Below are 20232 nucleotides of genomic sequence, written 5' to 3'. Positions count from 1 at the left end.
AGCTCATACCCTTGCTTTCTTGCATCACATGTCACTACTACTACTACTACTCAAGGAACGCGTGCTATGCACTTTCGCTCCTTACCACTCGGATACGTCAGAGTTTGTATTTGTCAATGTTAAATTTCCGTTGCCACTTCTAAGCCCAAATTATCCTGTTCTGGTGTTATTGTTGGTGGAGGAACTCTCTGAAGATTACTATTATTTACTTTATTCTATTTATTTCTTATTTATTTGTTTTTCTTGTTACTTCTGTATGTTTTTTTTTTTTTTTTAATTTTATTTATTAATTTCCTTATTATTTTTGTTAATGATATTTATTTGTGGTAGAGGTCGTCATTGTCTCTGTCCTTGATGTCTAAGTCTCTAGTAGTTTGTTCGTTGTTTGTTAGTGTCTGCCATATTATTGTTTGTTGGAGTTTTTGTATAAAATAAAATGTCTAAACGGCATAGATTGGACGTTGGAGACAGTTATACAAACAAGAAAAGGTAAGGAGAATGTTTAATGTGATGAATAATGTATTGTAGGAATGTCTTAATAATCTTGTTGAAGTGGCCAATTTCTTAATATATCTACTTACACTGGTCGTAATATTTATTTTGTGCTACACGTTGGATTTAATCCTTTCGTTGTATTGTTTTCTTGTAAACTGTCACAAAGGGCAGTTATAACTAGTAGCAGTTTGTACAGCCGTATCCAACCATCACATAATCGAAATGAATTGTACTTCAAAAACTTACGCTCATATTTATTTGGCATTTTTAGTGCCCTGGAGTAAAGGAAAACGAGTAATACTGTAGAACAAATGTCTCCGGCTGCAAACGTTTCAAACACGTTTATGGCACGGTTGGAATTTTGATAGCTGGAGCCAATTTATAAAATAAATTAAAAGTTTAGTAACATTACACCCCAGCGATATCTAAATATAGGGTTTACATATGTTATATTTTTTCGGTTTTAGAGTACTACATTAAAGGTATACACAAATCACCGGAGCTTTGATAACACGCATCCCCAAACAGCTATACGAACGTCGTTAGTTTCCCAAAAATTTGTAAACAATATTTTAAAGAAATTAATTGTTTTTTTTCTCAGAAAAACCGTTTATGTAAAAACATACAGCAATGACAAAATTAATACGGTTACACCCTTGATTGCTATTACAGTATCAGGTTTGGAGAATGTAGTAGTGGCATGTGATGCAAGAAAGCAAGTGTATGAGCTTATGCAGCATCAGCCCAAAAAAAAAAAAAAAAAATCACACCATTCCCTCCAAATTCCTGTCCAGTACCTCCTTAAATTTATTTAACCTATCAACTTCTACGACGACAGATGGAAGTTTGTTCCAGCAATTAACTACCCGCTGGCTAAAGGCAAATTTCCGCACTTCTATTCTACATCTGTCGTTTCTTAATTTGAATTTATACCCCCTCAGATTTGTAATCTGAACAAACGTTTTTTTTTTTTTTTGAATTACCATCAGAATTCAGCGTGCTCAACCCATTCAAGGCCTTGTACACCTCAATCAGATCACCGAGCAGGTGCCTAGTCTCCAGCCACTGCAATTTGCAGAACTTAAGCCTCTCTTGGTAAGAGGATCCCTTCATTCCCCTCACCAATTTTGTTGCCCTTCTCTGTACACACTCAAGCAAATCTACATCCTTCCAAATTTTCTAGATTCTGTTACAGTAGCACACTGTCATTAACAACCCTGCCAATCTTTGTATCATCTGCAAACTTCAACACTAAGCCTGATATACCTTCATCAATATCATTGATAAATATACAAAACAACAGTGGACCCAACACCGAACCCTGTGGGACTCCACTAATAACATTAGTCCACGAAGAGCAGCACCCATTGATTACCACCCTCTGTCTTCTCCCACTCAATCATCCTTTTATCCATTGTAACAACTTACCCTTAATACCATTCTGCTCCACCAAATACGGAGGATGTGGAAAGGTCAAGAGAATGACCACCGCTTATTCCCGGAGCAATATGGCCTTAGTTGCTAATGCTCCTAAAAACCAAATAACAAACATAACCATTCTGCTCCAATTTGTATAATAGTCTTCCATGTGCAACAGTGTCACAAGCTTTCCTGAAATCCAAATATATGATATCAAAATTATTTTTTGCATCCAGTTCCTTTGTAACCACATCATAATATCCTATCAAATTTGTCAGACAAGACTTTCCCTTAACAAACCCATGCTGTGTCTGAATTATTGCTGCAGTCTTGTCTAGATGATCCTGCAATGCATCTTTAACCAGTGACTCCATTATTTTACCCGGAACAGAAGTTAAACTACTTGTCTGTAATTACTCGTGTCACCATTCGATCCCCCTTTGTGAATTGGGGATACATTTGCACATCTCCAGTCCATGGGGACCTCCTCCTGAGTCCATGGATGCTCTCATAATTATGGCTAAGGGTTTGCTTAGTTGCTTTGCCGCCTCCTTTAATATAACTGGATAGATCCCATCCACCCCGGGTGCCTTTCTTATGTTTAACTTCAACAATTTCTCCTCCACTTTACTCTCAGTTATTACAAAATCATTAAGCATCCTGCTACAATTTGAAAACCTTCTGCCATTTTCAAACCTTAATAACTCCTCATGTGTGAATGTAGATGCAAAATACTCATTCAGTTTGTTTGCTATCTGAGCAGTATCATCAACAATCGAACCATCAATATCAAGTGGACCAATCAGATTCATCCCCTTCCTTTTAGAGTTTATATAAGTAAAGAAATCCTTGATGTTTTTCTTAGCATCCTTTGCCAAAGATTTCTCGTAATCTGCCTTCGCCTGCCTAACCTCCTTTGTGACCTGATTACAGACTGACATAGGCTTCTGAGTCGCTTGATAATTTATATGCATCCCATGCATTTTTCTTCTCTGTCACAAGTCTCATTAGTTCATTTGATAACCATTTAGGCCTAAACCTTGAACAATATTGCTTAATAGGTATGAAACTTTTAGTAGCTTCTATGATTAATTCCTTGTATGCTTCCCACTTAGAATTTACTGTTGGGAACATCGTCAGTTGATTCCACTGTACAGAATTTAAAAACTGTCTGAGACCACTGTACTCACCTTTTCGGAAGCAAAAACCCTTTCCTTTACCCCTAATGATAGTTATATCTTTAAGTAAATCCCACATCAGTACACCGTGATCACTGCTACCTAGTGGTTCCTTTATCTGCAAATTCTTAATGCGTGAATAATCACTGCTAATAATCAGATCAAGAGTATTACTGCCTCTTGTTGCCTCTCGAACATGCTGCTGCAGAAAACAATCATCCAATAAATCCACAAAAGTCTTACTAGTGTGTGTGACCAACCCACAAGTTCCAGTCAATATCTGGGAAGTTAAAATCCCCCATTATATAAGACATTCCGTGATGTGTATTATTTGTCTTAAAACTGTTAATCTGGGGACAAACCAACTGTGTCCCTTCTACTTACAAAATTCAAGAAAAAATATTTTTCCAATAATTTACCCTAATTTATAGGTTTGATTTCCAATGTTTGGTTTCCAAAGTCTTTCAATGGACGTAAATTTAGCTTTCATGGGAAACATATGTCACCTTTCTTGTGTGTACGTAACTAATTGAACAAATAACGTTGCTCTTCTAGAAAAATATAAAAAGCAGTACACAAGCGCATACAAAAGGATTTGGTTCAGTTATATATTTCTTACATAAATATTTAGTCTCTGAGATCTTTGCCATTGAAGTATGCAACAGACTTTCTAATTATTCTTATCAACTAAAGTTAGTTTGGCAAAACATTTTACTATGTAAACTTTTTGCTTTAATGTTGTTTAAATAAATAAATATCAGACTTTCTGGCATTTTAGGTATTCTGTGTTTTGTACATAATAATGTATATTTCTTTAAAAAGTGTTGCATTCAGTATTACCCATCTGTTATCCTCTGCCAAATGTTTTTGAGCTTGCATCATTCAAAAACTGCTCTTGGTGCCTGTTAATACAATTGAAAATTTCTCCTGCCTTAAATAAGTAGATTAATGAGAATCCTTTTATCAAAAACATCTGGAAGACAGAAAACATTAAGTTGTGTTAATCCTATTAAAATGCAAGATCGTTCCATTCTTTTACAGAATGTTGCCATTTAAAATTGTAGGATTAAAATTGTTAGATAAGATAGTTGGAATTTGAGAGAAAAAAATGCTTATAGGAAGGATCACATTTTTAATCAACTCTATAATTTTTGTTTCATGAAAAACAGTTAGGTTTTTATGTGACTTTGGGATAGATTCAAGCAAAACAAGTGTGGGTTTGTTAATAGATTTTCATTTTAGTGAAAAAAAGGATAGGTTAATTTACTCCACTAATTCAGGACAGATTCAAGCAAAAGAAGTGTGGGTTTAGGTATGTCACATCACCTGTTTGTCGGGAGACTTTTCTCTGTGCTTGTTACATAACAGGAGGAGTAATCATGTAATTCGCTTCAACTGTTCGTTGGTCACACCTAGGGGTACACTATTCGAAAGTTTTACCCACGAAACTTCTGTTTTTCAAATTACATATACTCCACTTTCCTAAGGAACTTTTCTTATTATAAAGAATGAACTTTGGACAGACTTTGAATAACAGTGGCATTAAACTCTCTTTCTGTCATGCTAACACTTACACTGGTGATCAAAGAAGGTGCATCACCCCCTTAAAATTATAATTGTTATCCAAATACGTAAGTACAGGCAACCCTTGACTTGCATACTTAATCGATTTTTTCATGTACGTAAGTCCAACTTCGGTCTTGTAGATACAAAATACATGCACAGTACAATGCATTGAGATTATAACCCCCCTACAAACTTCATGTACAGCACTTCACGATTTGTAACCAAGTTAAATGAGGCTGAAAAAACACGCAATGAATAATAATGTAGAGTACAGTATTTATTCAAAACTTATTTAATATAAATACGATATGTAATTTAATTTAATCTATGATCAAATCACTTTACAATGGACTCTCCATAATAAAATACTGTACACTATACGATATGTAGTAAGCGCCAATCATTGTGATCACGTTTGCAAACTGAATTTTAATTGTACAGTATTAAACGGCTATTCTAATAAGCGAAAATAGTAGAAATATTATCCACAGGCCATAAAAGTAAAGATATAGAACACAAATTTATGCTTTGCTTTCTCCATTTAACAAAATTAAATGATGCATTAAAATCAGAAGAATATTTCCCACAGATTAGCAAAATAAAAATAAATTTATGCTTACGTGCATAGCTTAATTAATACGTACTGTAATATATTTGATAATAGAGAGCTATTAAGTGCTCAATAATTCCTATATTCTATTATATTATGAAACAACAGGGATTACCTTTATTTTAGATATAGGAAGCTTCTTTTCCAACCAACTCTCCTGGTCCAACGCGCTAATAATTCTTTGCGATGGCGATATCAATTTTACAAAACATGTGGGACATCTTCCCCACTGTCAGAACCGTAGTGTTCAGATCTCTCGGTCTCAACCTTGAGCGCTCAAGACTTCTGTCTTTAAACACCATACCTCTGCCAGCAAGGAAACCATTATGTGGATTGATTTTATGTGGATTGACATAAAATTAAATTTTGAAGGTCTAAACCGCTTAATAAATATGGACCGATTATTTTCTTCGATCCAGTACCTTGACATTAGAGTTAAATTTAGGGGTCTAAAAAGTTTAATGGATATGGGGGGGGGGTGGATTATTCTCTACATTCCTTAAGTCGGACTAGAACTTTTCAGGGCGTCATGTTCACAAGAATTGTGAGTTGCTCTATTAGTGCAATCTATTGCACTAATAGAGCAACAACAACAGGTAATCCCTATTGTTTCATAATAGTAGTAGTAGTAGTGGCACTTGATGCAAGAAAGCAAGTGTAGGAGCTTATGCAGCATCAGCCAAAAAAAAAAAAAAAAAAAAAAAAATCACACCATACCCTCCAAATGCCTGTCCAGTTCCTCCTTAAATTTATTTAACCTATCAACTTCCACAACGACAGATGGAAGTTTGTTCCAGCAATTAACCACCCGCTGGCTAAAGGCAAATTTCCGCACATCTATTCTACTTCTATCCTTTCTTAATTTGAACTTATGTCCCCGTAGGTTCGTATTCTGAACAAGTGGGAGGATCCCATCAGAATTCAGCGTGCTCAACCCATTCAAGGCCTTATAGACCTCAATCAGATCACCGCGCAGGTGCCTAGTCTCCAGCCACTGCAATTTGCAGAACTTAAGCCTCTCTTGGTAAGAGGATCCCTTCATTCCCCTCACCAATCGTGTTGCTCTTCTCTGTACACGCTCAAGCAAATCTACATCCTTCCTAAAATGAGGCCTCCAGACCTGTACGCAGTACTCAAGGCGTGGCCTGACCATTGCCTTATACAGAGGGACAATCACCTCCTTTTCCCTGCTAGCAAAATTCCTATATATCATTGACAAAACCCCATGACCTGCCCTAGCAGCCTGTCTACATTGCTCAGAAAACTTCATATCTGACTGCACAATTACCCCCAGGTCTTTTTCATTTTCTACCACCTTAAGTGTAGTACCACACAGTTGGTACGTTTCTCTGGGGTTACTTCTACCCATATGCAGTACTTTGCATTTGTCAAGGTTAAACTTCAGTTGCCACTTCTTAGCCCATCTGCCCAAATTATCTAGATCCTGTTGCAGTAGCACACTGCCATTACTGTCATTAACAACCCTGCCAACCTTCGTGTCATCTGCAAACTTCGACATTAAGCCTGATATACCTTCATCAATATCATTGATAAATATACAAAACAACAGTGGACCCAACACCGAACCCTGTGGGACTCCACTAATAACATTAGTCCACGAAGAGCAGCACCCATTGATTAACACCCTCTGTCTTCTCCCACTTACCATCCTTTTATCCATTGTAGCAACTTACCCTTAATACCATTCTGCTCCAATTTGTACAGTAATCTTCCATGCGCAACAGTGTCAAAAGCTTTCCTGAAATCCAAGTATATGATATCAAAATTATTTTTTGCACCCAGTTCCTTTGTGACCACATGATAATAACCAATCAAATTTGTCAGACAAGACTTTCCCTTAACAAACCCATGCTGTGTCTGAATTATTGCTGCAGTCTTGTCTAGATGATCCTGCAATGCATCTTTAACCAGTGACTCCATTATTTTACCCGGAACAGAAGTTAAACTAACTGGTCTGTAATTACTCGTGTCACCCTTCGAACCTCCTTTGTGAATTGGGGATACATTTGCACATCTCCAGTCCGTGGGAACCTCCCCTGAATCCAAGGATGCTCTCATAATTATGGCTAAGGGTTTGCTTAGTTGCTTTGCCGCCTCCTTTAATATAACTGGATAGATCCCATCCACCCCAGGTGCCTTTCTTATGTTTAACTTCAACAATTTCTCCTCCACTTTGCTGTTATTACAAAATCATTAAGCACACTGCTACAATTTGATAACCTTCTTCCATTTTCAAACTGTAATAATTCCTCACGTGTGAATGTAGATGCAAAATACTCATTCAGTTTGTTTGCTATCTGAGCAGGATCATCAACAGTCGAACCATCGATGTCAAGTGGACCAATCAGATTCATCCCCTTCCTTTTAGAGTTTATACAAGTAAAGAAATCCTTGCTGTTTTTCTTAGCATCTTTTGCCAAAGATTTCTCGTAATCTGCCTTTGCCTGCCGAACCTCCTTTGTGACCTGATTACAGACTAGCTTATATCTGCTACAGGCTTCTGCGTCGCCTGATAATTTATATGCATCCCATGCATTTTTCTTCTCTGTCACGAGTCTCATTAGTTCATTTTGATAACCATTTAGGCCTAAACCTTGAACAATATTTCTTCATCGGTATGAAAAGTCTAGTAGCTTCCACGATTAATTCCTTGAATGCTTCCCACTTAGAATTTACTGTTTGTAACATCGTCAGTTGATCCCACTGTACAGAATTTAAAAACTGTCTGAGACCACTGTACTCCCCTTTACGGAAGCAAAAACCCTTTCCTTTACCCCTGACGGTAGTTACCTCTTTGAGTAAATCCCACTTCAGCACACTGTGATCACTGCCACCTAGTGGTTCCTTTATCTGCAAATTCTTAATACACGAATGATCACTGCTGATAACCAGATCAAGAGTATTACTTTCTCTGGTTGCCTCTCGAACATGCTGCTGCAGAAAACAATCATCCAATAAATCCACAAAAGTCTGACTAGTGTGTGAGTGACCAACCCACAAGTTCCAGTCAATATCTGGGAAGTTAAAATCCCCCATTATAAGACATTCTGATTTACTGGCCCACTCTATTTCTCTGTACAATTGTTCATTGTACTCATTCGAGTCATTAGGCCTATAACACTCCTACTCTTATTTTTGCTTTCGCAGTGCTTATGTCACACCAAACTGACTCAACAGTGCACTGTCCATCTATATCAACTGGATGCACTTCTTTTGATTTTATGTTTTTCTTAATTAACAGCATAACACCTCCTCCCTTTCTGTCCTGTCTATCCTTTCTGTACACATTGTACTCCCCAAATTCCAGTTCTGCATTCCTTATATCTTTGTGACACCACGTCTCTGCTATCCCAACAATATCCGCCTTTGATGTCTTGACCAACACTTCAAATTCATCAAATTTATTTACTATACTTCTAGCATTGGTATACATGCAAGCATACATGCTCCTATGCCTATTCCTTGTTACCCTAACACATCCCATATACCCAACTATTCCAGGATGACTGCCATCCGTCCCTGAAACCCCCAACACCCCTCGCTCCAGGTCGCTTCTTATTCTAATAGAAGTTGTGCAAGAATCACCTTCACCTCTGCCTGCGGTTACTGTTAAACTATTAGTCTTTGTATCCCCCCAAGCTAGCAGTTTTCCGACCCACCTAACACTGCCTCGATAGCATCAGCAAATATTCTTGCACCCTTTCTATTTAAGTGTATCCCATCCCTGTAGAAGCAATCTCTCCTGTTAACAAGTACAGTCCAGGCTGAAAAAAATTCTACCCCTTGAGCCTTGCACAATCTTTCCAGGGCCGAATTGATTGACAAGGCTCTCATCATATACTCCCTCCTATCGTGTCTGGGCAGAATTGCAGACACTTTCAAATTCAACCCTAATTCTCGGCTTTTTTTCAACAGTGACCTGTACTTGTTGAGTAATTCTGCCGGTCTCCTACTCTTAATATCATTAGTGCCAACGTGTACAACTATATCACCTTTTGTGCCCTTGAAAGATGATATCCGCTCTACAACGTCATCAACCTTTGCCCCTGGCAGACATACCCTGTTCCACCTATCCTTTTTACATAGCATGTTCCCCGTTTCCCTGACAATAGTCACCAACAACTAATAGTTGTTGTTAATAGAGAAACAACAGGTTATCCCTGTTGTTTCATAGTACTGTTCAATGACATTTTGGGCAAGGGGTTTAAAATTTAAAACAGTAAAAAAGATAAGCAGTCAATAAAAGCTTTTGACACTGTTGCGCATGGAAGACTATTGTACAAATTGGAGCAGAATGGTATTAAGGGTAAGTTGCTACAATGGATAAAAGATGGTTAAGTGGGAGAAGACAGAGGGTGGTAATCAATGGGTTCTGCTCTTCTTGGACTAATGTTATTAGTGGAGTCCCACAGGGTTCGGTGTTAGGTCCACTGTTGTTTTGTATATTTATCAATGATATTGATGAAGGTATATCAGGCTTAATGTCGAAGTTTGCAGATGATACAAAGGTTTGCAGGGTTGTTAATGACAGTAATGGCAGTGTGCTACTGCAGCAGGATCTAGATAATTTGGGCAGATGGGCTAAGAAGTGGCAACTGAAGTTTAACCTTGACAAATGCAAAGTACTGCATATGGGTAGAAGTAACCCCAGAGAAACGTACCAACTGTGTGGTACTACACTTAAGGTGGTAGAAAATGAAAAATACCTGGGAGTAATTGTGCAGTCAGATATGGAGTTTTCTGAGCAATGCAGACAGGTTGCCAGGGCAGGTCATGGGGTTTTGTCAATGATATATAGGAATTTTGCTAGCATGGAAAAGGAGGTGATTATCCCTCTGTATAAGGCAATGGTCAGGCCACGCCTTGAGTACTGCGTACAGGTCTGGAGGCCTCATTTTAGGAAGGATGTAGATTTACTTGAGCGTGTACAGAGAAGGGCAACAAGATCCTCTTACCAAGAGAGGCTTAAGTTCTGCAAATTGCAGTGGCTGGAGACTAGGCACCTGCGCGGTGATCTGATTGAGGTGTATAAGGCCTTGAATGGGTTGAGCACGGTGAATTCTGATGGGATCCTTCCACTTGTTCAGATTACGAACCTAAGGGGGCATAAATTCAAATTAAGAAAAGACAGATGTAGAATAGATGCGCGGAAATTTGCCTTTAGCCAGCGGATGGTTAATTGCTGGAACAAACTTCTATCTGTCGTTGTGCAAGTTGATAGGTTGAATAAATTTAAGGAGGAACTGGACAGGCATTTGGAGGGAATGGTGTGATTTTTTTTTTTTTTTTTTTACATATGTTTATATATGTATTTTATTTATTTTTTTTTTTTTGGCTGATGCTGCATAAGCTCATACACTTGCTTTCTTGCATCACATGCCACTGCTACTACTACTACTACTACTACTAATAATAATAACAAAGAACATGGCATGCACAAATTGCAACTAACACGATACGCGGTTGTGAGATACGGAATAACAACTTTACGAAGCTCAAAAAATAGGAATGAAGGGAAGATTCTGAAAATTTATTTATGTTTTTTATATGATTGAAGATTTCAGTGAAGGGGAAGCACATTTCACCACAATAACGTAAAATTCCACAATCCCAAAATTCCAGCTATCGGTACTACAGCAAATGCAATAAGATCGAGTTTACCACCCATTTTTAATAGATTGCACTAATAAATGCACTAACAGAAAAGCCCAATAAACTAGAAACTGCTAATTATTTTTATTGTTTTATGGTAGTGACCTCCAGAAATCTGCTTTAGAAAAATATCACAAAGGCATTCAAAATTGATTCTTATAACCAAACATACAACAGCTTTGTATGTATCTGCGAGTTGTATGTAAGTAGAGGAGTGCCCTTATATGGCAATATTTCTTACAGATTGCATCAGATAAGATTGACATGCATAGGTGATGACATAATATTGCAATAGCTGTTATTTTCAGCTATATAAGCACACTCAGCAAAAGTTGCAGTCATTCCTTGCTTGTGTCAGGATGGCAAGTTATGCACATTTGATGCCACGAAGAAAGAGTGCTATTGTTGCTTTATGTGGGGAAGGATGTTCTTCCCATCATATTGCTTATAGTGTCTCGTAATCAGTTGACAGTGAGTAAATTTATTTCAAAACTCAAGCATACTGGTTCTGCTGATAGGAAAAAAGGAACCGGACGCAAACGAGTCTCTACGCCAAAACAGGACCACGTTTTGAAGTGCTTATGCCTTAGAAACCGTAAAGCTTCTTTGTCTGAGCTGAAAAGAGAATGGGAAGAACACAGGAGTGGTAGCAAGTGCAGTAACAGTCAGAAGATGCTTCTTCAAAAATGGACTTGAAGCCCATCGTCGTAAGAAGAAGCCCCTCCTCACACAAAAAATGAAAAAGGCCCAATTAATTTGGTGTAAGGAGCATGTCAAATGGACCCACAAGCAGCGGAAGTCATTTATTTTCTCGGATGAGAAGAAATTCAACCTGCATGGCTCTGATGGGAGACAAATGATTCGCTGTAGGTGTGGTGAAGAATATCATCCAGACTGTATGGTGTCTGCAGTGAAATTCCTTACCAGCCAAATGAAATGGGGGTGCATTATGTATTGCATTATGTATAGATAATGTATTGCAGAGTAGGTCACCTACCGTTTATAAAAGGTTCAGTAAATGCCAATGGATACCTGGCTATGTTGGAAGGAAAATTACTGCTAACCATTAGAGACCATTTCAACCTGCCAAGTAACTCATCTTTCAGGACGACTGCTCCTTGTCATCCGGCGAAAAGTGTAAATAGGCACTTCTGTAGTTACTTTAACTTCATTTCTGCATTAGAGGTTCGACAGTAATGTGTTTACATTTGTTACAGGTGAAAAAATGGTTAGAAGAATGGTCCATTACAACTCTTAGCTGGCCAGGAAACAGCCCGACCGGACCTGAGTCCTATAGAGAACTGTTGGCATCATGTGGAAATTGCAGTTGCCAGAAAGAAACCAAAGACCCTTCGTGAACTTCAAGAAGCCATAATTCGTGTTTGGAACCACAAACTATCAGTTGATTATCTTCAGAAATTGATCTTGTCAATGCCTCAACGGTGTGCTAATGTAATCAGGGTCAGAGGCAGTTCAACTAAATATTAGTTTGCACCTGGTGGACTTTTCATTTTGTTTTCCATTTAAAACTATAAACTAAGCAAATTGAGGGCTTCTGATAACATTTCAGCCATAATTGTGTTTACCAGAACTGTTGTATAAAGGTTGCAAATGCTCATTTTGGAATATTTTGAGAGCACCTGTGAAATATTACTTAGCTTTACCTTAACTATTAATAAATATCTTTTGTTTATATTTCTATATGTGATGCTAGTCATTAATATAACATACCATCATGAAAAAGGGTTAGAAATGTGAAATTCCTAGGTGATGCACTTTCTATGAACACCAGTGTATGTACTGACTTTATACATTTATGAAATCTGATTGGAGCTGTGTGTGATAGTCACACTGGTTAAGTTAAGGAAATAAAAAGAACACTTGATCTTTCTTAATTTTTGTATTGCACAGGGATATTTATTACACATACAAAAAAAAAATCAATATTTATTACACATAAAGAATAATAATTAAATACAAGGTTTAATAAGCAAAAATTAATATTTATTGCACACAAAGAATAATAATTAAATACAAGGTTTAATAAGCAAAAATTAATATTTATTGCACACAAAGAATAATAATTAAATATTGCATTGTTTTTCCAGTATATGCTTGAGGCTATTATTAAATTCCATCAGAAAAGTTTGATTGTAGCATTCCAGCCATATAAATTTGTCTAATTAGCTTGGGAAGATGTCTTTATTTGCCATTCATTCTTTTAAATCTAAGTTTTATTCTCTTCCAGCATTTTTCTATGTTAGTATTAATTCCTGTTTGTGGATCTTTAAAATTCTAGTTATGGTTCATCTTAAGGTTAATACATTTCTTTTCAGATATATTGGATATACTGGCATGTGCAGCAGTTATAGTTTTGCTGTGTTTAATAATACTACAAATTATAGCAATAAGTGTGGCAGCATCTCTTTTTTTAATATACCTAATGTAGCCTACTTTATCTGGTGGGCACCAACAATCCAACTCTGATTTTTTAAATTTCTTCCTTGATGGTATTTAGTCTTTGCCTGAAGAGACTCATCTATTTGGACTGTCTGGCCTTCACCCCATTTAAATTGGATTTTGCAATAATTTCCAGAATCGCACATCTCTTAGAAAGTGGTAGTAGTCGATTCCAGTCCTGCCTGAAGTGTATAAGTGCATTGTCGTTAAGGCTAAAGATTTTGCTGCCCAATAAAAAATCAGGCTTATGATCTTAGAAAGAGCATCTATGATTACTACGTTTTTTTGTTTTTTTTGGCAGTATCTCTATACTAATTAAAGTCCAAGAGCTTGTTTTTTGCTGCTGTAAGAGAATACTTTCCCTTAGGTAACATTCACTCCACTTCTCGATTAGTGGTTCCTTTGTCTTGCAAGAAATAAGTACACTTCTGATTTTTACAAATTTCAAAGCATCTTATTAACCCATAGATAGGGGAAGATCACCTCACCAATAAAATATAAGTAATGTATCTTATCAAGCTAGATAATGCATGCACTGCATACATTACCCGATTTGTTTTCATATATTTTATTGGCTTAATTATTGTTTTTCCCCTAGACCCTGTTTTTTTGTAGGGTTTTATTTGCACATGGTACTTCTCAGGAATGTATCCTCTGCAGTTGGCAAGGGATTCCTGTATATATATTACTGAATGTTTTGCTTTTTTCATATTAATGTTATTTTTCTTTTTCTTCCAGAAGAGAGAGAATAAAATAATTCTAGAAATCATTAGAAGAATATTTTTTGTTTTAATGAAATGACAGGAACAGAGATTACTATGCCAAGTATGGTTATGTTTGCCAACTTGCTTTTCATGCAGTGTTAAATGATAAAATGCAACTTGTCCTTTATATGTTAAATAAAAGTGCTTGTCAGATAAAGCAGATGCATCCAGTCTTTTTTTTTTTTTTTTTTTTTTTTTGGCTAGTAGCCAAAGCAGATAAAATGCTGAAGATTGCAGGCCACATGGGGTGTCACAGCAAGCAGGCTGCAGCTCCTTACTACTAATTATGCATTTTTATTTTTTTAAGTACAAAAATTCTTCAATTATTATATAATACTAATAACATTCCTGGTATATGGTTATAACAATGCTAAATTTCTGAGGTTGTGAGAAACATGAGTAAGCAATGAAGAAAAATTGAATGTTATTAAAAACAGGTATTTTCTAGAGTTAGTTTAAAAGTATTTTTTGTTTCATGCTTGTTTTCTTGGATCCAGATGACTTCGGATCTACAATGGAAAATCTGTCTTTCTTTTTTTTATTTATTGAATTTGACTCTTCTCTGTTTCATCATTGTATTGTAGTTGGTAACAAAGAGTTTCAAAAGAAGCTTAGTGTTTCTCTGCCTTCCTTTTCACAAAAAATTATGGATTAACCACAGTAGGCACATAACACCTGAATGCTGCCTACATAATTGTGTCACACAATGTGAAGGAGCGGACCAAACACGAAAAAGCAGTGTAAAAAAATTTATTATTAAAAACGGATATTTTCAAATGATAGTGTGAAACTGTATTTTGTGACATGCTAGTTTTAAGCTCAGTGGATGCATAACACTTGTAGGCTGCCTACATGGTTGTGAGTTGCACAGTGTGAAGGAGTGTGCCGATTCCTCAGATAAAGGCAAAGTTTAAATTAGATAATATCAGTTATTTTCAAAGTGACACTTAGCCACCCAGTCATTATAGTTTTGATTATAACTGATGCTATGTATACACATAGTAGTATGTGTTTGATAAATGGCTGCACCTGCAATGTCAGTTCAACTCTGTTGTTTTTATCTGTGGTGATATACAGACTGTGGAATTCGTCTGTATATCACCACTATTAAAAGTCCAAAAAGTAACAAGTGCTAATCCTCAACCAGTAAGTCACTAGGATTAAATAATTTCTTGCACAGACTGTCAGGCAGTGCAGAACTACTGCTGGGTTAAACAACAGATAAACAGAAATGAATAAATTTTAACCCTTTGTTTCCATCTGAATGCTGGAGAAAAACTATTATATTTGTTGAGGAAAATTCCCTTATCCTTAAATTCTGGGGCCCTAACTGGCCATTTAACCAGCTTCTGCTTCAATCAGCTACTTGATGCTAAAATTGCTAAAATGTTCCATTTGTGCTGATACCTGTGAGGGATATCCTTCCAAGCTATTTAAAATTAATATACAAAACTTCAATTTTGTTACAAAAGATATTTTTTTTATTTTTTAAGTACAGCAAATAGGATAAACCAATAATTTTATATCAATTCATGTTATAAAACAAAGCTGGGTTCTATTTTATGAATTGCAAGCTTTGGGTAGCCATTTTATTAGGTTTCATTCATATTTTAAAGATTGCTAAAATAGTTTAATGATGTTAATTTAATTGCATTTTTTTTTTTTTTTTTTTTTTTAGCAAGCGTAATGATAAGATTGAAAATGATAAAGGGAGTGGTGAGAGAGAAAAGGAAAAAAAAGAGGAAAAAAATTCAATTGGGAACTCTTTTCCAAGCATGAATCAACCACCAACACAGGTCAGTACTTTAATTTGTTTATCCCACTAAATTTTGCAATAAGTATTCAGAAATGTTCTTTACTTATTTCAGCTGATTTCATACCAAATACATAAGGATCAAAATCAAGAAATCATCACACTTATTCTTCACAATCTTTCTGTAGTTAATCATCATGTTAATTATATGAAGTACACATCACATGATTAACTGTACATGTGAATGTCATATTAGCTCTCTTCTCCACCTTTGGTACAGCCAGTGAAGTCAGTAATCCAATCATAGGTGATAATTCAATAGTGAAAAACTTAAAAATAAATTTGTCTAAATATTTCTCTACATTTCCTGAAATCAGACTTTACCCTATTATAATGTTTCTAGCTGTAAATACAGCTGAAATAAACAAAATTCATTGTCATACTTATTGTATGAGCTGTTTCCCATGGAAGATCTCAGGCAGCGCTGGCTGATTTTTTTTTCACATTTTAGTATTTACAAGTTTAATGTTACTACCAATAGAGAATCCAAATTGCATTTCCTTCAAAAAAAAAAAAAAATAATGTTCATAGTGGCAGCAGTTATTTTTTAAAAAAAACTTTAAAAAATAACTTTCATGAGAGTTTGTACTATAGCTGCCTATAGTTATTTTTATTATATTTATAAATACTAGATAGTAATGTATTCTCTCTAAAAATAAGAATATATTCATAGTAGCAGTAGCTTTTATAATAATTTTTTAAAATCTTAATCTAGGCGATTATGCTAGCCAGTTTTTTTTTCTCACTGAAATTATTTATTTATTTTTTTTTTTTTGACAAATGAAACCATAAGGATTGCAAAAATAAAATACATTCATAATGACTGGTTTAATAATAATAAAAATACTTAAGTCAATTTGTAGGTTATAACATACCACATGTGAAGGGTTTAATTTTTTCTCCCCCTGATTAGTGGCACACCACCAAAAACTAAAATCTTATTTTCATAATTGTTGCAATTATTTTCCTTTTTAATTTGAAACCTCATTCCATTCTATCTTTAGATGTGTGTAAAGCTATCTTGAATAAATATTTTAAACTTCCCATCCTAGTAGCATACATGGACTTCAAAAGAAATGGTTGGTCTTGCTATTTTCAAGGTGCTGCAAATCATTATCGGCAATTTCATTCCTCTTATCAATGAGTGTATCAGCATACAAAGGGTGCTAACACAATTAAATTATCAATTAATGGGCCTCTTGTAATGTCCATGTTGGATAAACAGAAATTATTGATGTGGAAAACAATATTGATACTGCAACAAAGTGATTTTTAAACATTGCCTGCCTATATAATTCATTGTACTGCTAATTTGGCAATGCAGTTTTAGCACTTCTGCGCTCTAAACTTTATACTTTTTTAAGTTATATGATGTAAATTGCCTAACTGTATATGAATATTTAAAAGTGATTTGGCCTTTGCAAAAATACTAGACAAGCTTGTATTATAGAAGTAAATGTGAATTTATATTTGTTTGGTATGGCTTTGACATTTGATATGTATATTTGTGTTAGGAATGTAAAAGTATGCGTAAAATATGCTATAGGCCTGATTGTGTAATCTTTTTCATAATCGCCACTTCATTATAAGAAATATTTAAAAAATAATAGCCAAAATAAACAATAAAATTTGTGCACTGTTGTATTTTAAATTGCATTAGTCTTGCCATTATTTAAAAAAAATATGTAATGACATGAAAGGGCACTATACAATTGCTTCTTTGGTGAATGTATGCCCAAAATGTCCACCAGAGGGGCATCAGTATCATCTCTAGTATTCAGCTGCAGCAGTGTGGTCATCCTCTTTTGTCTGTAGGCTAGATGAAAATTTTATCAATTTTCAAGGTTCAGTGTTCTCATTATATTTTAATTTATATATTCATTTTATAAGAAATTAAAGTAATAATGGTAATTATTAAAACTGCTTATTAAGAATGTTAGAATTGAAACAGTTGAGGCAAATGGAATAGAAATATAACAAATGATAACACATGAAATTACAATAATACAAAAAAGAAATAAAGTATTGTATTTATATAATTTTTTGAATTTGAACTGATATGTTTTGAATGTGATGAATTTTCGGATGTGGTTATTTTGGAGGTTTGTCAGTCTCAGTTTTGCGTTTTGATTTCACATACAATCGAACTTGGTTATAATAAGCATGGAAATAATGCGATCATGGCTGTAATGAGCAAAAAGACATAATGATTTTAATTTACGCCTATTCCCATAAAATCACTCGCTGTTATAACGAGCGTACTTCATGGATATACCGTACAAATTTTGGTAACTATGCAAACATTCTTAATTGCTTGGGTAGTTGGAAAAAAAACTCAATTCTGGAATAGACATAATGAAAAGGGTGACTTAGCTTTTATGACCACATCAGATTAGCGGCCGGTTTATGACCTTGACCTTTTGGGAATGGGGGCTATACAATAGTGCATTGGTGTTCTGCTTGTCGCATTACCCTATTTACAGATTGCCTTATATTTACTGAACCATAAATTTATTTCAGGACTTCTAAGAATTTTGGAAACGGAATTTCTAAGAACTTTGTATGCATTTCGGACCTTCTAAGAACTGTATGCAGATGATTTTATTGTCATTTTAAAGTAAAATCAGTTAGAAATTAACCCTTTCTTCGGAAACATGTCTACTAACAAAAGAAAGTGTCCCTCAATTGACGAAAAAGTCAATTATTCATGAGTTAGAACATGGTGCAAAAAATGTTGAAGTGTGTAAAAAGTTTTCTTTGTCCTATTCAACAGTATGAATGAATTGGAAGAATAAACATGTTTACAAAATTGTGGAAGAATAAACATGTTTACATATTCAGCACTGGTAAAAAAAAAAATATATATATACAGTTGTGCCCCCATATCTGCTGATTTGGTATCCACTGATTCAGTTACCAGCAGTTAACCACGGGGAAAAAAAAAAAAAACGAAAACCCTTAAGACGTACTATTCGCGTGTCCAATACGATGCTTCCTTTTATTTTTTACAATGTCATGTATGGTTTCGTCACCAACATAATGGTTCTTTAAAGATTTAACGGATGCACCGTTTTCGAACTTTTGAATTTCAAGTTTTTGTTTAATTTTAAAGCACAACTCTTGCGTTTGCCCATCATTTTCACGATTTCTAAACAAAAAAAAAAAAAAAAAATTCCAACACCCCTGAAATAAATAACGAAACAACATTTTTCCTTTGCAGTGCGACGCACTAAATCAAACTAAACATTTGGTCTCTCTCTCTTTTTTTTTTTTTGTTTTGAGCGGGAGGTGTGAAGACAGCGGGTAGCAAGATAATAGATACACTAATCTTCCAATGACGACTTATAATGCCGGTTCTTGTCACTTATTTGCGACTTGCAAAATATCTGTTTATATCTATTCTAGTTATTACTTGAATTTTATGATTTCTGGTTGGGTTTTTTTTTTAATTCGGAGTCTTGAAATGTCCCGGTTAATCCAATCCTGGTAAATCGAGAGTGCTGTACATTATTATTACAGTATTTAATGTTGGTAATGTCTTACTGTGTGTGTTTAATTTATCAATTCAACTTTATTATACATATGTATGTACAAGAAAATTACATTATATATGGGGTCAGCAGGTGTTTGCTTATATCTGCGGTTTCAGCCATCCACGGTAGGTCTTGGGACGTATCCTCCGCGGATACGGGGGTCTTACTGTATATTAGAAAGTGCAAGATTACAAACGTTGAAGTATTGTTTCAATGGTTCATTCATTACACAAAGAAGTGCTGGGTTTTCAGTAGATAGTCTGATCTTGAAGGCTCAAGTGGAAAAATTTGCTAAACAATTTGTATGTGATGATTTTGTATGTAACAACAGTTTGCTGGATTGATTTAAAAACCGAATACAAGCATATTAATATATATAATATGTAGGTATATACAGTAAGTGCCGGTTATAGTGATCACATTTGCAAATTGAATTTTGATTCTAATAAGCAAAAATCGACAAATATTATCCAGAGGCTATAAAAATAAAGATATAAAGCACAAATTTATGCTTTATTACCAATTAAATGATACGTAAAAATCGATCAGAAGAATATTCCGATTTTTACGTTCTGAACAAATAAAAATAAATTTATCCACAGGTGAGCAAAATAAAAATTTATTTATAGTTACGTACATAGCTTAATTAATATACATATTAATTAAACATAACAATTTGTAATATGATTGTAATTTAAAATAATCACTTATTTTAGATTGC

The 20232-nt window shown here is 35.1% G+C and overlaps 1 protein-coding gene across 2 annotated transcripts in view; it reads left to right on the top strand.

Annotated features, from left to right (window-relative positions):
* The first annotated feature begins 358 nt into the window (after positions 1-358).
* Positions 359-20232, top strand: part of Dhx15 (DEAH-box helicase 15) — a 190238-nt gene continuing 170364 nt past the window's right edge. For both annotated transcript variants that reach the window (XM_090377960.1, XM_090377959.1), the window contains exons 1-2: positions 359-489; positions 15844-15961. In XM_090377960.1, the coding sequence (XP_090234086.1) occupies positions 437-489; positions 15844-15961 (171 nt within the window). In that variant the 5' untranslated portion in view covers positions 359-436. The remainder of the gene's footprint in view (positions 490-15843; positions 15962-20232) is intronic.

The sequence above is a fragment of the Mastigoproctus giganteus genome, chromosome 7, assembly GCF_048544385.1.
Source record: "Mastigoproctus giganteus isolate SK-2022 chromosome 7, ASM4854438v1, whole genome shotgun sequence".
Classification (NCBI taxonomy): domain Eukaryota; kingdom Metazoa; phylum Arthropoda; class Arachnida; order Uropygi; family Thelyphonidae; genus Mastigoproctus; species Mastigoproctus giganteus.
This window is presented reverse-complemented; position numbering and strand designations above follow the sequence as displayed.